This window comes from Salmo salar, chromosome 14 (genome assembly GCF_965601325.2).
Source record: "Salmo salar chromosome 14, fSalSal1, whole genome shotgun sequence".
Taxonomy (NCBI): domain Eukaryota; kingdom Metazoa; phylum Chordata; class Actinopteri; order Salmoniformes; family Salmonidae; genus Salmo; species Salmo salar.
The window spans coordinates 46,004,725-46,023,882 of record NC_138304.1 but is presented as its reverse complement, the minus strand read 5'-3'; the positions used below and the strand labels follow the sequence as shown (position 1 = coordinate 46,023,882).

Sequence of the window (19,158 nt, the reverse complement as noted above, 5' to 3'; positions counted from 1 at the left end):
CCTGATTCACGGAGTTTCCTCTGAACAGTTGATATTGAGATGTCTCTTACTTGAACTCTGTGAAGCATTTATTTGGGCTGCAATCTGAGGTGCAGTTAACTCTAATGAAATCCTCTGCATCAGAGGTAACTCTGGGTCTTCCTTTCCTGTGGTGGTCCTCATGAGAGCCAGTTTCATCATAGCACTTGATGGATTTTGCAACTGCGCTTGAAGAAACTTTCTTGAAATTTTCCGGATTGACTGACCTTCATGTCTTAAAGTAATGATGGACTGTCGTTTCTCTTTGCTTATTTGAGCTGTTCTTGCCATAATATGGACTTGATCTTTTAACAAATAGGGCTATCTTCTGTATACCACCCCTACCTTGTCACAACACAACTGATTGGCTCAAACACATTAAGAAGGAAATAAATTCCACAAATTAACTTTTAGCAAGGCACACCTGTTAATTGAAATGCATTCCAGGTGACTACCTCATGAAGCTGGTTGAGAGAATGCCAAGAGTGTGCAAAGCTGTCATCAAGGCAAAGGGTGGCTACTTTGAAGAATACAAAATATACTGCTAAAAAAAATAAAGGGAACACTTAAACAACACATCCTAGATCTGAATGAAAGAAATAATCTTATTAAATACTTTTTTCTTTACATAGTTGAATGTGCTGACAACAAAATCACACAAAAATAATCAATGGAAATCCAATTTATCAACCCATGGAGGTCTGGATTTGGAGTCACACTCAAAATTAAAGTGGAAAACCACACTACAGGCTGATCCAACTTTGACGTAATGTCCTTAAAACAAGTCAAAATGAGGCTCAGTGGTGTGTGTGGCCTCCACGTGCCTGTATGACCTCCCTACAACGCCTGGGCATGCTCCTGATGAGGTGGCGGATGGTTTCCTGAGGGATCTCCTCCCAGACCTGGACTAAAGCATCCGCCAACTACTGGACAGTCTGTGGTGCAACGTGGCGTTGGTGGATGGAGCGAGACATGATGTCCCAGATGTGCTCAATTGGATTCAGGTCTGGGGAACGGGCGGGCCAGTCCATAGCATCAATGCCTTCCACTTGCAGGAACTGCTGACACACTCCAGCCACATGAGGTCTAGCATTGTCTTGCATTAGGAGGAACCCAGGGCCAACCGCACCAGCATATGGTCTCACAAGGGGTCTGAGGATCTCATCTCGGTACCTAATGGCAGTCAGGCTACCTCTGGCGAGAACATGGAGGGCTGTGCGGCCCCCCGAAGAAATGCCACCCCACACCATGACTGGACCACCGCCAAACCGGTCATGCTGGAGGATGTTGCAGGCAGCAGAACGTTCTCCACGGCGTCTCCAGACTCTGTCACGTCTGTCACGTGCTCAGTGTGAACCTGCTTTCATCTGTGAAGAGCACAGGGCGCCGGTGGCGAATTTGCCAATCTTGGTGTTCTCTGGCAAATGCCAAACGTCCTGCATGGTGTTGGGCTGTAAGCACAACCCCCACCTGTGGACGTCGTGCCCTCATACCACCCTCATGGAGTCTGTTTCTGACCGTTTGAGCAGACACATGCACATTTGTGGCCTGCTGGAGGTCATTTTGCAGGGCTCTGGCAGTGCTTCTCCTGCTCCTCCTTGCACAAAGGCGGAGGTAGCGGTCCTGCTGCTGGGTTGTTGCCCTCCTACGGCCTCCTCCACGTCTCCTGATGTACTGGCCTGTCTCCTGGTAGCGCCTCCATGCTCTGGACACTACGCTGACAGACACAGCAAACCTTCTTGCCACAGCTGGCATTGATGTGCCATCCTGGATGAGCTGCACTACCTGAGCCACTTGTGTGGGTTGTAGACTCCGTCTCATGCTACCACTAGAGTGAAAGCACCGCCAGCATTCAAAAGTGACCAAAACATCAGCCGGGAAGCATAGGAACTGAGAAGTGGTCTGTGGTCCCCACCTGCAGAACCACTCCTTTATTGGGGGTGTCTTGCTAATTGCCTATAATTTCCACCTGTTGTCTATTCCATTTGCACAACAGCATGTGAAATGTATTGTCAATCAGTGTTGCTTCCTAAGTGGACAGTTTGATTTAACAGAAGTGTGATTGACATGGAGTTACATTGTGTTGTTTAAGTGTTCCCTTTATTTTTTTGAGCAGTGTATAAAATATACTGCTCAAACAAAGACAGGCCAGTACATCAGGAGACGTGGAGGAGGCCGTAGGAGGGCAACAACCCAGCAGCAGGACCGCTACCTCCGCCTTTGTGCAAGGAGGAGCAGGAGGAGCACTGCCAGAGCCCTGCAAAATGACCTCCAGCAGGCCACAAATGTGCATGTGTCTGCTCAAACCGTCAGAAACAGACTCCATGAGGGTGGTATGAGGGCCCGACGTCCACAGGTGGGGGTTGTGCTTACAGCCCAACACCGTGCAGGACGTTTGGCATTTGCCAGAGAACACCACGATTGGCAAATTCGCCACTGGCGCCCTGTGCTCTTCACAGATGAAAGCAGGTTCACACTGAGCAAATGTGACAGACGTGACAGAGTCTGGAGACGCCGTGGAGAACGTTCTGCTGCCTGCAACATCCTCCAGCATGACCGATTTGGCGGTGGGTCAGTCATGGTGTGGGGTGGCATTTCTTTGGGGGCCGCACAGCCCTCCATGTGCTCGCCAGAGGTAGCCTGACTGCCATTAGGTACCGAGATGAGATCCTCAGACCCCTTGTGAGACCATATGCTGGTGCGGTTGGCCCTGGATTCCTCCTAATGCAAGACAATGCTAGACCTCATGTGGCTGGAGTGTGTCAGCAGTTCCTGCAAGAGGAAGGCATTGATGCTATGGACTGAATCCAATTGAGCACATCTGGGACATCATGTCTCGCTCCATCCACCAACGCCAACGCCACGTTGCACCACAGACTGTCCAGGAGTTGGCGGATGCTTTAGTCCAGGTCTGGGAGGAGATCCCTCAGGAGACCATCCGCCACCTCATCAGGAGCATGCCCAGGCGTTGTAGGGAGGTCATACAGGCACGTGGAGGTCACACACACTACTGAGCCTAATTTTGACTTGTTTTAAGGACATTACATCAAAGTTGGATCAGCCTGTAGTGTGGTTTTCCACTTTAATTTTGAGTGTGACTCCAAATCCAGACCTCCATGGGTTGATCAATTGGATTTCCATTGATTATTTTTGTGTGATTTTGTTGTCAGCACATTCAACTATGTAAAGAAAAAAGTATTTAATAACATTATTTCATTCATTCAGATCTAGGATGTGTCATTTTAGTGTTCCCTTTATTTTTTGGAGCAGTATATATTACTACATTATTATTTCATAGGTGTGTCCAAACTTTTGACTGGTACTGTGTAAATATATATATATATATATATATATATATATAAAATAACAATGCCTATCTACATTAATGTAAAAAAAAAAATCTAAAGCGAAATGGGTGTCTGTAACAGGTCTAGCAGAATTAATTTGTGGAATGTGTTGTGTTCATGAAATTAAACGAACAACGTCTCCCAGAATGCTTAGAGAAGGACTGATACTGGGGCTTATTCATTACGCCGATTGTGTTGCAAAACGTTTCTTAAACGGAAGCAAACGGAACGAAACGGGGAGGGACCTAGCTGAATTTACTCAATAGAAACTCTCGTCTTAGTTGCAAAACTGTTTGGACTAATGATTACACCCCTTGCTCCAACGCTGGACGGGAATTTTCATTGCTTCATTTTTGTTGTTTGATCACTTGTCGCATAGGAAGCGTTACTTTCAACAGTAAAACTTATGTAGCCAATACAATTGTATCACTTTCCACTGGAACTACTTAGCAGAAGACTCAAAGTAAACTTTTACATTTTTTTTTTTACCACCGCTCGCGTTGGGCTCGAGTTGATCGAGAATGGGGTAAGAATTGATCGAGCGGTTTGATGCCGTATTTTTGTCGTTTATCTTTCACAGGGAAAGGACATATTTATTGTTGATTTACTCCGGTCAGGTTACATAGTTTACAGTATGTGAAACTGCCAAATTACATTGTTGTTCGGTTAGCTAGGTGCTACAAAAACGTTATAAAATGTGAAGCATATAATGGCTATAATTGTAACTTTAATTAACTTTCCGAAAATTCCACATGTATTTTGCTAACTGTGATTAAATGCTTTACAGGCATATACGTTGTACAAACAAATGTCAAACTTGAATGCAACAATCAAACTTTACTGCAATTTGAGACTTTATATATGGTTGTCTCTCCAAGACATCAAAGCTTAGATGTAAACATACACCTACCTCTCTACATACTCTACTGAGCATAACACCTGCCGTTTACACTCCTATTTCCTGTTACTAGGTGAAGAGGTTCTACACCTGTTCAGTCACTGCTGCATCCTGCCTCTGTGTTGAATACAGGACAGGACATGACGTTAGAAAGACAGATCATTGTGGATTGTTCCTCTCCTATAATTATTTGTATGCATTTAACCTTTATTTAACTAGGCAAGTCAGTTAAGAACAGATTCTTATTTAAAATGACGGCCTACCCCCGGCCAAACCCGGACGACGCTGGGCCAGTTGTGCCCCGCCCTATGGGACTCCCAATCACGGCCGGTTGTGATACTGCCTGGATTCGAACCAGGTTCTGTAGTGACGCCTCTAGCACTGAGATGCAGTGCCTTGGACCGCTGCGCCACTCAGGAGCCCCAAGGTCAATGTGTTCTCTCCAAGAACACAGTAACATTCCATATATTCTCTGTTTCCATGGATTATGGCCTGTCCTGTCTCATGATCATTGTGGACCTTGCTAGGAGACCTGACACCTCTCAGAGTGTGTGTGTGTGTGTGTGTGTGTGTGTGTGTGTGTGTGTGTGTGTGTGTGTGTGTGTGTGTGTGTAAAAGAACTCTGGCCAGGCCAGCCATCAGGGAGGCTGTTTTTTGTATTTTCCAGTCTGTCCCTACAGAACCCCTGATGGGAGCAGGTCACATGATTATAATTAGGCCCAGATAGCTGGGCTGGGCCACTCAGATCATTCACCCACATCATTTTTCCCCAGCCTGAGGATTTACACTCTCGCCATGAGGATTCGCTGCCACAGTCCACACACACAGAGAGAGGCCAAGGGGGAGGGAGAGGCCAAGGGGGAGGGAGAGGCCAAGGGGGAGGGAGAGGCCAAGGGAGAGGCCAAGGGGGAGGGAGAGGCCAAGGGGGAGGGAGAGGCCAAGGGAGAGGGAGAGGCCAAGGGAGAGGCCAGGGGAGAGTGGCGCAGCGATCGAAGGCACTGCATCTCTTGTTCTAGAGGTGTCACTACAGACCCTGGTTCGATCCCGGGCTGTATCACAACCGGCCGTGATCGGGAGTCCCCATAGGGGTGGCACACAATTGGCCCAGCGTCATCCGGCGGTAGGCCGTCATTGAAAATAAGAGTTTGTTCTTAACTGACTTGCCTAGTTAAATAAAGGTTAAATAAAATAAATAATACAAAGAGAGAGAGACATGCAGAAATATACTTTGTGTACAATGCAAAACCCCAAACAATGCAGACCAGAATGAGGACTATAGCCACTAGTTATCAACATACAGAAAGAGCTGTTAAATGCCAACACATTCCACCACAAAGCCCTCACCTACAGAGATGTGAACCTACTGAAGTGTCCTCTAAGCCAGCTGGTTCTGGGGCTCTGTTCACAAACAAACCCCACAGAGGCCCAGGATAGAAACACATATGAGACCCAAACAAATTATGAGAAAGAAAAAGATTGAGCAAATTGGAATGCTATCTGGACCTAAACAGAGAGTACACAGTGGCAGAATACCTGACCACTGTGACTGAACCTAAATTAACAAAATCCTTGACTATGTACAGCATTGGAGACTCCTCAGAGGAGGAAGGGGAGGACCATCCTCAGTTAATTTCAGAAAAATTTAACTGTGAACATTACAAATGTTATCCTTTTTAGATAAAACAATATATATATATATATGTGTATGTATGTATATATATATGTGTATATATATATGTGTATGTATGTATATATATATATATATATGTGGTATGTATATATATATGTATATATATATATATATGTATGTATGTATATATATATATATTCACGTCACCAACTAATTGATTAACACACTGCAACGAAGGTCTACAGTAGCCTCAACAACACTCTAGGGTAGCACCATGGTGTAGCTGGAGGACAGCTAACTTCTGTCCTCCTCTGAGTACATTGACTTCAATACAAAACCTAGGAGGCTCATGGTTCTCACCCCCTTCCATAGACTTACACAGTAATTCTGACAACTTCCGGAGAATGTCCTCCAGCCTATCAAATCAAATGTATTTATATATAGCCCTTCTTACATCAGCTGATATATCAAAGTGCTGTACAGAAACCCAGCCTAAAACCCCAAACAGCAAGCAATGCAGGTGTAGAAGCACGGTGGCTAGGAAAAACTCCCTAGAAAGGCCAAAACCTAGGAAGAAACCTAGAGAGGAACCAGGCTATGAGGGGTGGCCAGTCCTCTTCTGGCTGTGCCGGGTGGAGATAATAACAGAACATGGCCAAGATGTTCAAATGTTCATAAATGACCAGCATGGTCAAATAATAGTAATCACAGTGAACAGCTGGACTGGGGACAACAAGGAGTCATCATGCCAGGTAGTCCTGAGGCATGGTCCTAGGGCTCAGGTCCTCCGAGAGAGAGAAAGAAAGAAAGAGAAAGAAAGAATTAGAGAGAGCATACTTAAATTTACACAGGACACCGGATAAGACAGGAGAAATACTCCAGATATAACAGACTGACCCTGGCCCCCTGACACATAAACTACTGCAGCATAAATACTGGAGGCTGAGACAGGAGGGGTCAGGAGACACTGTGGCCCCATCCGATGATACCCCCGGACAGGGCCAAACAGGCAGGATATAACCCCACCCACTTTGCCAAAGCACAGCCCCCACACCACTAGAGGGATAACTTCAAACACCAACATACCATCCTGAGACAAGGCCGAGTATAGCCCACAGCGATCTCCGCCACGGCACAACCCAAAGGGGGGCGCCAACCCAGACAGGAAGACCACGTCAGTGACTCAACCCACTCAAGTGACGCACCCCTCCTAGGGACTGCATGGAAGAGCACCAGTAAGCCAGTGATCTGGCCCCTGTAATAGGGTTAGAGGCAGAGAATCCCAGTGGAGAGAGGGGAACCGGCTAGGCAGAGGCAGCAAGGGCCGTTCGTTGCTCCAGTGCCTTTCTGTTCACCTTCACACTCCTGGGCCAGACTACACTCAATCATAGGACCTACTGAAGAGATGAGTCTTCAATAAAGACTTAAAGGTTGAGACCGAGTCTGCGTCTCTCACATGGGTAGGCAGACCATTCCATAAAAATGGAGCTCTATAGGAGAAAGCCCTGCCTCCAGCTGTTTGCTTAGAAATTCTAGGGACAATTAGGAGGCCTGCGTCTTGTGACCGTAGCGTACGTGTAGATATGTACAGCAGGACCAAATCGGAAAGATCGCTAGGAGCAAGCCCATGTAATGCTTTGTAGGTTAGCAGTAAAACCTTGAATCAGCCCTTGCCTTAACAGGAAGCCAGTGTAGAGAGGCTAGCACTGGAGTAATATGATCAAATTGTTTGGTTCTAGACAGGATTCTAGCAGCCGTATTTAGCACTAACTGAAGTTTATTTAGTGCTTTATCTGGGTAGCCAGAAAGTAGAGCATTGCAGTAGTCTAACCTAGAAATAACAAAAGCATGGATACATTTTTCTGCATCAATTTTGGACAGAAAATTTCTGATCTTTGCAATGTTACGCAGATGGGAAAAAGCTGTCCTTGAAACAATCTTGATATGTTCGTCAAAGAGAGATCCAGGGTCCAGAGTAACGCCGAGGTCCTTCACAGTTTTATTTGAGACGACTGTACAACCAACCAGATTAATTGTCAGATTCAACAGAAGATCTCTTTGTTTCTTGGGACCTAGAACAAGCATCTCTGTTTTGTCTTGAGTTTAAAAGAAGGAAGTGGATGGCTGCAAACTTTCTAATGTCTGAAACACAGGCTTCCAGCGAGGGCAATTTTGAGGCTTCATCATGTTTCATTGAAATGTACAGCTGTGTGTCATCCGCATAGCAGAGCTCTTGCAGCATGAACTGACATCTTGTCCACCCAATCGAAGGATCAGAGAATAAATCTGGTACTGAAAGCATACGCTACAGCTAGCTAGCCCTGCAGTGTATAAAATGTGGCGAGTAGTTGACTCAAAGAGAGGGAAAGACCATAATTGAACAGGTTTGAAGCGAGACGGATTTCAGATTTCTTTTCACTTAGCTTGCTAATGCAGCTTGCTAGTTTAGCCTACTCAAACAGAGAGGAATGCTATGTTAACTAGTTGGCTTTGGTTATCCAACACTGGAACTCTTACAAGTCAAGGTAACCTTTTGGTTTTATTAATTTATTGTCACCGGGGCCTGCCGGTGTAACTGATAAACTGCTTGCTGACTGTACACTGTACTGCATGATTGTAGCGGGTTTACTAACGCGTTCTAGTAGCTATGTTGACTTGATGTTAGCTAATATGGTGACAACGAAGTGTGTAGTATTATGATATGAAGCTTTGGCTTGGAAAGCTATTTTCGCCTGGTCACAGACAGCTGATGTGTTATGCACTGAAGTCCACAAACAAAGGGAAAAGGTGAGAGGAGGAGGTTGCGTAGATGTGAGAAGGAATTTTCCAACCATCAATGTGATCGTGCTGTTTGTATGTGGCTGCTATGAAAGTGAACTGTGTTTGCGTGTGACCAGGGGTGTATTCATTCCGCCGATTCTATTGAAAAACGTTTCTTATACGGAAGCAAATGGAACTAAATTCTAGAACAGAATTTTTGCAATAGAAACTCTCGTTTGCAACTGTTGGACTAATGATTACACCCTACATCAGCTAGATGAAGGCGAGTTTGTGCAAGGCGGTACTGAATGTGTCACTGTCTGTCAACTTTATTGCAAAACAATTATCTCGACCTGTGCACCTGCGCTGTAAACTTTCATTCATACTGTAGGCTAGGTTGTAGCAACCTCATAATGGGCACGGAAAATTTGAGTATCATGTCATAGCCTAAACATCTCGATGTTACATTGAGCTGGTTGAATGGAATATGAATGACAGTCATCCAATATGCTGTAATAGAAATCGTCCTCTCTCATTTTAAATGGCACCGACCGCCACTGATGTACAGACTTAGCGAGCATAGCCTTGCTATTGAGGGAGGCCGTCATAGGCAGACCTGGCTCTCAAGAGAAGACAGGCTATGTGTAAACTGCCCACAAAATGAGGTGGAAACTGAGCTGCACTTCCTAACCTCCTGCCAAATGTATGACCACATTAGAGAGACATGTTTCCCACAGATTACACAGACCCACAAAGAATTTGAAAACAAATCAAGCATTGATTAACTTCCGTATCTGTTTGGTGAAATACAGCAGTGTGCCATCACAGCAGCATTTATGGCCCGTTGCCAGAAAAGGGCAACCAGTGGAACACAAACAACATTGTTTATTTGTTTCCCATTTCATACTTCAACTATTTGCACATTGTTACAACACTGTACATAACCAATAACATTTGAAATGTCTATATTCTTAAAAAACTTTTGTGAGTGTAATGTTTACTGATTGTTTATTTCCCTTTTGTTTATTGTCTATTCCGTTTGCTTTGGCAATGTAAACATATGTTTCCCATGCCAATAAATCCCTTTGAATTGGAATTGAATTGAGTGCTAGAGAGAGACAGTGAGAGAGTGAGATGGAAACAGTGAGAGATCGAGATGGAGAGAGAGAGCGAGATGGAGACAGTGAGAGAGAGAACGACATGGAGACAGTGAGCGAGATGGAGACAGTGAGAGATGGAGAGAGCGAGATGGAGACAGTGAGAGATGGAGACAGTGAGAGAGCGAGAGAGATGGAGCCAGTGAGAGAGATGGAGCCAGTGAGAGAGATGGAGCCAGCGAGAGAGATGGAGCCAGCGAGAGAGATGGAGCCAGCGAGAGAGATGGAGACAGCGAGAGAGATGGAGACAGTGTGTGTGAGAGAGAGATGGAGACAGTGTGTGTGAGAGAGAGATGGAGACAGTGTGAGAGAGAGAGATGGCGAGAGAGAGAGATGGAGACAGTGAGAGAGAGAGAGATTGAGAGATGGAGACGGTGTGATAGAGAGAGAGATGGAGACAGTAAGAGAGCGAGATGGAGACGAGAGAGAGAGAGAGAGTGGAGACGAGAGAGAGAGAGAGATGGAGACAGTGAGAGAGAGAGCGAGCGAGATGGAGACAGTGAGCGAGATGGAGACAGTGAGCGAGATGGAGACAGTGAGAGATGGAGACAGTGAGAGAGCGAGAGAGATGGAGCCAGTGAGAGAGTGAGAGAGATGGAGCCAGTGAGAGAGAGATGAAGACATAGTGTGAGATGGAGACAGAGAGATGGAGACATTGAGAGAGAGAGAGAGAGAGAGAGAGAGAGAGAGAGAGAGAGAGATGGAGACAGTGAGAGAGAGATGAAGACATAGTGAGAGAGAGAGAGAGAGAGAGTGTGAGAGAGAACAATAGAAAGAAAGAGAAGGGAGAAGGAGAGATACTGTAGCTAGCTCCTGTTAATCAGTAAACAGTGTGTCAAGGCCCCTGCCATGTGGGCATGAAGGGAGCATTTTCAACATTTACTAACTAATTGCAGTGTGCTGACTGTTATTTATCAAAGGCAGTCAGTATTGTAGGTGAGGGTAAACACACAAACGCTGTTTACGCACTATTTTATTTTGTGTGAATGTTAAAATGCTTTTAGAGGCTTTCGTCAATTCTTCTGGACCAGGCCAACACATTGTGTATTTGCTGATGGTGTTAAATCAGCCTTTCTGGACATAACGAAGGGTGTCCCACAGGTATTGATTGTTGGCCCGGTTCTTTTCACTATTTACATTAACAATATTGGTCTATCTGTAAAAAAAACAAACACAACTTTCACCTGTGTGCACATGACACTGTGCTGCATGTTATTGCCCCCCAGCTGACCAGGCTCTATCAGAGCTTCAATCTGCCTTTATTGCCCAGCAGAAAGCATTTGTTGAACTGAAATTGGTACTTACTGCAGGTAAAAAGCAAATATATGTTGTTTTTCAAATCAAGTAAAAATGTATCTGATGATTTATGCATACGTACTTTGGATGGTGTCCTCGTTGACCGTGTTCCACTTTATAAATATCTGGACTGATGAAATGAAGAACTTAAAGTAGTCTTCTTCAATAGGAACAGCTCCTGTCTTTCATTAAATAGCAGAAAACAAATCCTTCAGTCGACATTCACACCGGTTATTTAGACTATGGTGATGTCATCTATATGAATGCAGCTGGCACCGTATTGAAGCCATTGGATGCAGTTCATCATAGCGCATTGCGCTTTATTACGGGCGATAGGTTCAGTATACATCATTGCGTGTTGTATCAGAAAGTAGGCTAGCCCTCTCAGAAGTCTCGTAGATTGATGCGTTGCGCTCGTCTTGCATAAACTTCTGCCCTACCTCACTTCATTGTTAACCATCAGACGTATAAGTTACCAGACCCGGAGTCAGGGATGGCTAACCGTAGAGATCACCTAGTTAGGTCAATCTAATCAGTGTATTCTAATAGTACAGCCTTATGCATTCCGGATTCATCTTTGTCTGCCTCGGGTGCAGAATCTATCTCAGATTCGGAATCTGAGTCACTGTAATTCATCTCTGAAAGTGGGCTCTGGTCCGCAGCGGGAAGTTCCCTCCCTACCGTATCTGGAAGTTGCCCGGGTGAAAGTGGGCTCTGTTCGGCGCTTTTAGTTGTTTTGCGCTTCTCATGTAAAATTATCTCCAAAACTCCTTAAAGGTGGATGTTAGAGGACATTTTACTGAAGAATGTTTCATGCGATTTGTTTTGTTTTCATGTTTAGTGTAATTGATGTTGTATTGATGTTCGTGCAGGGCTAGTCTGTACAAAAAAGGCCTTGGTGTCAGCATGAGTCAGTAAAGATTAAATGAACAAAAAGGCCTTGGTGTCAGCATGAGTCAGTAAAGGTTAAATGAACAAAAAGGCCTTGGTGTCAGCATGAGTCAGTAAAGATTAAATGAACAAAAAGGCCTTGGTGTCAGCATGAGTCAGTAAAGGTTAAATTAACAAAAAGGCCTTGGTGTCAGCATGAGTCAGTAAAGGTTAAATTAACAAAAAGGCCTTGGTGTCAGCATGAGTCAGTAAAGGTTAAATGAACAAAAAGGCCTTGGTGTCAGCATGAGTCAGTAAAGATTAAATGAACAAAAAGGCCTTGGTGTCAGCATGAGTCCCTGCTTTAAGTAAAGATTAAATGAACAAAAAGGCCTTGGTGTCAGCATGAGTCAGTAAAGGTTAAATTAACAAAAAGAAGAATGCAGGGCACATTAGTCACTGCGAACAGTGATCAGTGTTTATCCACTTGTTTCTACCACTACTTCACTGCAGGCTCTGGCATGACAGGTTGATAATAAAATATACTGGTGGGGACTGACTTAGTAGAATAAAAAACATGAGCTGCCACACACCGCTGGGATACTTGGCTGACTTGCTCGTCTAGTTCTCGTTCTGACTAACACAAATGGGGCTAACCTGTATTTCATGCCCCACACCTTCTCCCAGTCCTCCCCTCCTACCTTGTGCACTACATATAGGGAATAGGGCCTGGGAGAGGGGAGGAACAGGGAGGAGAGGACTGGGAGAAGGTGTGGAGCATGAAATACAGGTCTGGCAGAGCACGGTGTTGTGTCTTGGCCTCGCAGTCTTAGTGATCTGTCTGGCAGAGCACAGTGTTATTTCTTAGCCTCGCAGCCTTAGTGATCTGTCTGGCAGAGCACGGTGTTGTGTCTTGGCCTCACAGCCTTAGTGATCTGTCTGGCAGAGCACGGTGTTGTGTCTTAGCCTCGCAGCCTTAGTGATCTGTCTGGCAGAGCACAGTGTTGTTTCTTAGCCTCGCAGCCTTAGTGATCTGTCTGGCAGAGCACGGTGTTGTGTCTTAGCCTCGCAGCCTTAGTGATCTGTCTGGCAGAGCAGTGTTGTTTCTTAGCCTCGCAGCCTTAGTGATCTGTCTGGCAGAGCAGTGTTGTTTCTTAGCCTCGCAGCCTTAGTGATCTGTCTGGCAGAGCAGTGTTGTTTCTTAGCCTCGCAGCCTTAGTGATCTGTCTGGCAGAGCAGTGTTGTTTCTTAGCCTCGCAGCCTTAGTGATCTGTCTGGCAGAGCAGTGTTGTTTCTTAGCCCCGCAGCCTTAGTGATCTGTCTGGCAGAGCACAGTGTTGTTTTACGTTAATGGTTCGCTGCACAGATAGCACAGCGGTAATCAATCTGCTATTTACAAGGCTAATTGTTTCTTGATGTGCTGTACTGCAGGACGTATCTGTGTCTGTCTGGGTACTTAACAGGTGAGACAGAGGTTATAGGGACTCTGTCTTTATTACCCAGCTGTGTATTACACACACACACACACACACACACACACACACACACACACACACACACACACACACACACACACACACACACACACACACACACACACACAGCAAGTGAGTTACTGTTCTCTAGAGTACTGTAGAGCACACTAGAGTAAAGTACAGTATACTGTACTGAACATATCTAATTTACTGTAGTCGACTGAACTCGACTGTACTGTACTGAACTCTACTGTGCTGTGATGTCCTATCTTGTGAAACATAGACGTCTATGATTGGTCCAGGTCTGGTCTGGTCCTGACCAACTAAATGGGGTCTTGTTTGGGGGCCGAGTTCATTAGAAAAATAGCCAGTGTGTAGAATAATACCCAAATAGGCACAAAAAAAGGATATTGCATATTTCTACCTTTGTGTAACTTTTCAGGAAACATCAACATGAAGAGAATAATATTAATATCCATCATTATGCATTTTTGTGTAGTACAGATCATGGACCCATGATGTAATTCTGTCACTGGATGTTCATCCACTTCATCTACTGTAGTTCAATAACCAAAAATAGATTTGTTCAAAGTCAAGGTGTCATGTCATAGCTGACAGCCAGTTCTTTCTGCAAATTTCTTTACATCTTAATTCACAGCTGATATTTAAGTTTTTGGGGGGAAAACGCAAAAAAAAAGCACCTCAATAGGATCTTTCTAATGTCATTTAACATGTGACATAACACTTTCTCCACTTATTTTATGTATGACATTTGTTTATGAAACATCTATTTAAGCCTTTAAAAAGTGTTTATGAAGGCTTCATTAAGTTTATTTCATTTCATGTAATTTAGTTGACAGGGACAGTGCACAATATCCAAAGTTAGTAGATGTAGTTTTCCTATGTCCTGCTATGTCTTGTGCGAATGCTCTCTCTCTTTCTTTCTCTCTCCTGTCATGTCTCTCTCTCTCCTGTCATGTGTCTCGTCTGTAAGCCTCTCGTGCTGTCAGTCTGTCAAACCAGTTTTTTCTTATTTACCTTTTTACTTTTCACGCCACTGCCTTTCTTTCTGTTCTGTGACATAAAACCGTCTGTCAGGATTCAACACCATCTGATCCTCTCTTCCTGTCAGGGTTTTTTTTTTAAGCAGGCTTTTGATCGTTCCAACAAATCAACAGTAGAAACAAGTTTCACACGCAAGGTGAGTTGATCTCTCTGTATCCTGATGAACTGCCCTTCTGAATATTCTGTTAATGTAAATATGTCTAAACATGTCATTTACAGCAGGCCACAAAAAATTAAACTGTGTCTTTACATGAAACCAGACTGCCAAGACAGTGGAATTGTGACCTGGCCATGTTTCTACTCCATAGCTTTACAAGTTAGCATTTAAATAATCTCTCTTTCTTTTTTTTTTCTTTCGCTCTCTTTCTGTATTTTCTCTTTCTGTCTTTCTTTCTCTTTTTTCTTTTTTCTCTTTCTCTTTCTTTCTTTCGCTCTCTTCTTTCTTTCTTTCTTTCTTTCTTTCTTTCTTTCTTTCTTTCTTTCTTTCTTTCTTTCTTTCTTTCTTTCTTTCTTTCTTTCTTTCTTTCTTTCTTTCTTTCTTTCTTTCTTTCTTTCTTTCTTTCTTTTCTTTTCTTTTCTTTCTGTGTTTCCGCCACCCATGAACTCCACTGCTAACACCTTAGTCCCATCACGACCTTTAACCTCCAGATAACACATGGATGACCTGGATGCTGTCAGAGGACTCTCTCCCTGGCCTGCTCCTCCTCCTGAGGACTCGGTGTCCCTCTCCACGTCCTCCACAGACACCATCAACTTAGAAGGTACGTCACCTGGTTGCTTGCTGTAATAATAGGGGAATCTGAGCTAGAGCTTAGGCATTACTTTGGAGAGCTAATGCAAGTCTCCAGGTCTCAAATCAAGTGGTTGTGGTTCACCAAACCACCTTCATTCCAATATGGCCGTCGCCCATTTCATTGTTGATGCCCAACAGATGACCAAGTGTTATTAAGGCTGTGTGTGTTATTGGGTGTGTATAGATGGCCACTACTCTGCCCTGCGAGCGGAGCTGGAGGCTGATGCTCAGGACCTGGAGGGAGAGTCCTGGAGTGTTGCTGTGGACCAGCAGTACATAAACAGCCTCCACCAAGACGCTGTAAAGAGGCAAGATGTCATCTACGGTAAGAACATAGCTCAATAGTAAGAACATACAGTACTGGAGCTGGATAGCAGGGTGGATGATGTTATCTGCAAAAGGCCTGTGTGGAGGGTGATGATACTGAGGATAATGACTACTACAATTATGCTGATAATGGGCGCCTTCGACATTGTAGCCAACTTAAAAGACGAGTTGAGACTGACTGATCTACAAATCATCTTGCATCACAGGTAACTACTCAATAATATTTCTAGATCAGTCAGTCAGTCAGTCCCAAGATGCATCACAGCTTTGATGTTTACATACACTAAGTTGACTGTGCCTTTAAACAGCTTGGAAAATTCCAGAAAATTATGTCATGGCTTTAGAAGCTTCTGATAGGCTAATTGACATCATTTGAGTCAATTGGAGGTGTCCCCTGTGGATGTATTTCAAGGCCTACCTTCAAACTCAGTGCTTCTTTGCTTGACATCATGGGAAAATAAAAGTAAATCAACCAAGACCTCAGAAAAATAATTATAGACCTCCACAAGTCTGGTTCATCCTTGGGAGCAATTTCCAAACGCCTGAAGGTACCACGTTCATCTGTACAAACAATAGTACGCAAGTATAAACACCATGGGACCACGCAGCCGTCATATCACACAGGAAGGAGACGCGTTCTGTCTCCTAGAGATGAATGTACTTTGGTGCGAAAAGTGAAAATCAATCCCGGAACAACAGCAAAGGACCTTGTGAAGATGCTGGAGGAAACAGGTACAAAAGTATCTATATCCACAGTAAAACGAGTCCTATATCGGCATAACCTGAAAGGCTACTCAGCAAGGAAGAAGTCACTGCTACCAAAACCGCCAACAAAAATGGCAAACTACAGTTTACAACTGCACATGGGGAGAAAGATTATACTTTTTGGAGAAATGTCCTCTGGTCTGATGAAATAAATATAGAACTGTTTGGCCATAATGACCATCGTTATGTTTGGAGGAAAAGGGGGAGGCTTGCAAGCCGAAGAACACCATCCCAACCGTGAATCACGGGAGTGGCAGCATCATGTTGTGGGGGTGATTTGCTGCAGGAGGGACTGGTGCACTTCACAAAAGGAAGGGAAATTATGAGGAAGGAAAATGATGTGGATATATTAAAGCGACTTCTCAAGACATCAGTCAGGAAGTTAAAGCTTGGCCGCAAGCATACTTCAAAAGTTGTGGCAAAATGGCTTAAGGACAACAAAGTCAAGGTATTGGAGTGGCCATCACAAAGCCCTGACCTCAATCCCATAGAAAATTTGTGGGCAGAACTGAAAAAGCGTGTGCAAGCATGGAGGCCTACAAACCTGACTCAGTTACACCAACTCTGTCAGGAGGAATGGTCCAAAATTCACTCAACTTATTTTGGGAAGCTTTTGGAAGGCTACCCGAAATGTTTGACCCAAGTTAAACAATTTAAAGGCAATGCTACCAAATACTAATTGAGTGTATGTACATTTCTGACCCAGTGGGTATGTGATGAAAGAAATAAAAGCTCAAATAAATCATTCTCTCAACTGTTATTCTGACATTTCACATTCTTAAAATAAACTGGTGATCCTAACTGACCTAAGACAGGGAATTTTTACCACAATTAAATGTCAGGAATTGTGAAAAACTGAGTTTATATGTATTTGGCTAAGGTCTATGTAAACTTCTGACTTCAACTGTATAACAGTAGTGATAATGTAAATATACTGCCCCCTCAGAGTTGATCCAGACTGAGGTGCATCATGTGCGGACCCTGAAGCTGTTGCTGAGTGTTTACCAGTATGAGCTGAGACACAGCCTACATATGGAGGATAGTAGGCTTGAGAGGATGTTCCCTCAGGTATCTCCATTTCTGACTCCTAAGGAGTTGAAAAGTAGTTTCAATAAACCACACGGGAGTATAGTTCAGTGTGTGGACTGTAATCTCTGTTTCCTTTAATCACATATATTTTATCTCCTGCTTAAAACCAATAGATGTGTGTAATCGTTCCTTTATTTTTACATCAGATCGACAGCCTGCTGCACATCCACAAACACTTCCTGTGGTGTCTCAGGGACGGCCGGGACAGACACAACCACCACACTGTCACACAGCTGGGAGATATACTCATCAACCAGGTAGCTTGTGCGTGTGTGTGTTGAGCTAGCTAACCCCTCAGGAGGACTGTGTTATGACAGGGCTGTGGTGTGGCACTGTCCTCACCAGCATGAATGGTTCCTTTGAGAAAACATTCTAAGGAAATCATGACTCTCTATACTTTCCCTTTGTCATTCCTGATAAACATGTTGTTTACCTCATCAGAATGTTGTTTACCTGATGATTGTTGTTTTGTAGTTTTCAGGTGAGATGGGGGAGAGGATGAAGGAGAGTTACGGCGTGTTCTGTAGTCACCACACTGACGCTGTCAGTCTCTACAAGGAACAGCTACAGAACAACAGAAAGTTCCAGAACTTGATCATGAAAATCGGTCGGTTGTCCGTCGTTCGGAGGTTAGGAGTACCAGAATGCATCCTGTTGGTGACTCAGCGGATCACAAAGTACCCCGTCCTGGTGGAACGCATTCTACTGAACACTGAAGGTAACTAACTCAACAAGCATTGTACTACTGAAATCATACAGTTAGACTGTATCACTGAAGGTAACTAGGTGCACTTGATTAACTTGACTGGCATGCCAGGTAGTTAGAATCTGTTTGGCATTTGACCCAGAGTCTGCAGTGTGACTAGATTGATGGATTTATTTGACAGTTTAAAAATACAATTCCAGTCAAGTGGATACATTGCATTTAAAGATATCACGATATCAATATCAAATAATTTCTGGGTAACAATGAAGTACCTTAGTGTAATAGTTTTTATTTGTTTTCTTGTTTTTTGTTGGGGGATGGAGCCAACATGTCTCCATACAACTTCCCATCCCATTCCCCCACTCAGCCAACATGTCTCCATCCATCCAACCTCCCATCCCCCAACCCAGCCAACATGTCTCCATCCATCCAACCTCCCATCCCATTCTCCCACCTAGCCAACATGTCTCCGTCCAACCTCCCATCCCCCAACTCAGCCAACATGTCTCCATCCATCCAACCTCCCATCCCATTCTCCAACCCAGCCAACATGTCTCCATCCATCCATCCAACCTCCCATCCCAATCCACCACCCAGCCAACATGTCTCCATCCATCCAACCTCCCATTCCCCCACCCAGCCAGCATGTCTCCATCCATCCAACCTCCCATCCCATTCCCCCACCCAGCCAGCATGTCTCCATCCATCCAACCTCCCATCCCATTCCCCCACCCAGCCAACATGTCTCCATCCATCCATCCATCCAACCTCCCATCCCATTCCCCAACCCAGCCAACATGTCTCCATCCAACCTCCCATCCCATTCCCCCACCCAGCCAGCATGTCTCCATCCATCCAACCTCCCATCCCATTCTCCCACCCAGCCAACATGTCTCCATCCATCCCATTCCCCCACCCAGCCAACATGTCTCCATCCATCCAACCTCCCATCCCATTCCCCC

At 44.5% G+C, this 19,158-nt stretch overlaps 1 protein-coding gene across 3 annotated transcripts in view; it reads left to right on the top strand.

Annotated features, from left to right (window-relative positions):
- Positions 1-3,670: 3,670 nt before the first annotated feature.
- Positions 3,671-19,158, top strand: part of LOC106569603 (rho guanine nucleotide exchange factor 18) — a 38,144-nt gene continuing 22,656 nt past the window's right edge. For 2 of the 3 annotated variants that reach the window (XM_014141130.3, XM_014141127.3), the window contains exons 1-7: positions 3,671-3,891; positions 14,584-14,652; positions 15,140-15,277; positions 15,494-15,634; positions 17,348-17,469; positions 17,637-17,747; positions 17,965-18,208. In XM_014141130.3, coding sequence (XP_013996605.1) covers positions 15,172-15,277; positions 15,494-15,634; positions 17,348-17,469; positions 17,637-17,747; positions 17,965-18,208 — 724 coding nt within the window. In that variant the 5' untranslated portion in view covers positions 3,671-3,891; positions 14,584-14,652; positions 15,140-15,171. The remainder of the gene's footprint in view (positions 3,892-14,583; positions 14,653-15,139; positions 15,278-15,493; positions 15,635-17,347; positions 17,470-17,636; positions 17,748-17,964; positions 18,209-19,158) is intronic. The other variant, XM_014141128.3, reaches the window with a different exon arrangement.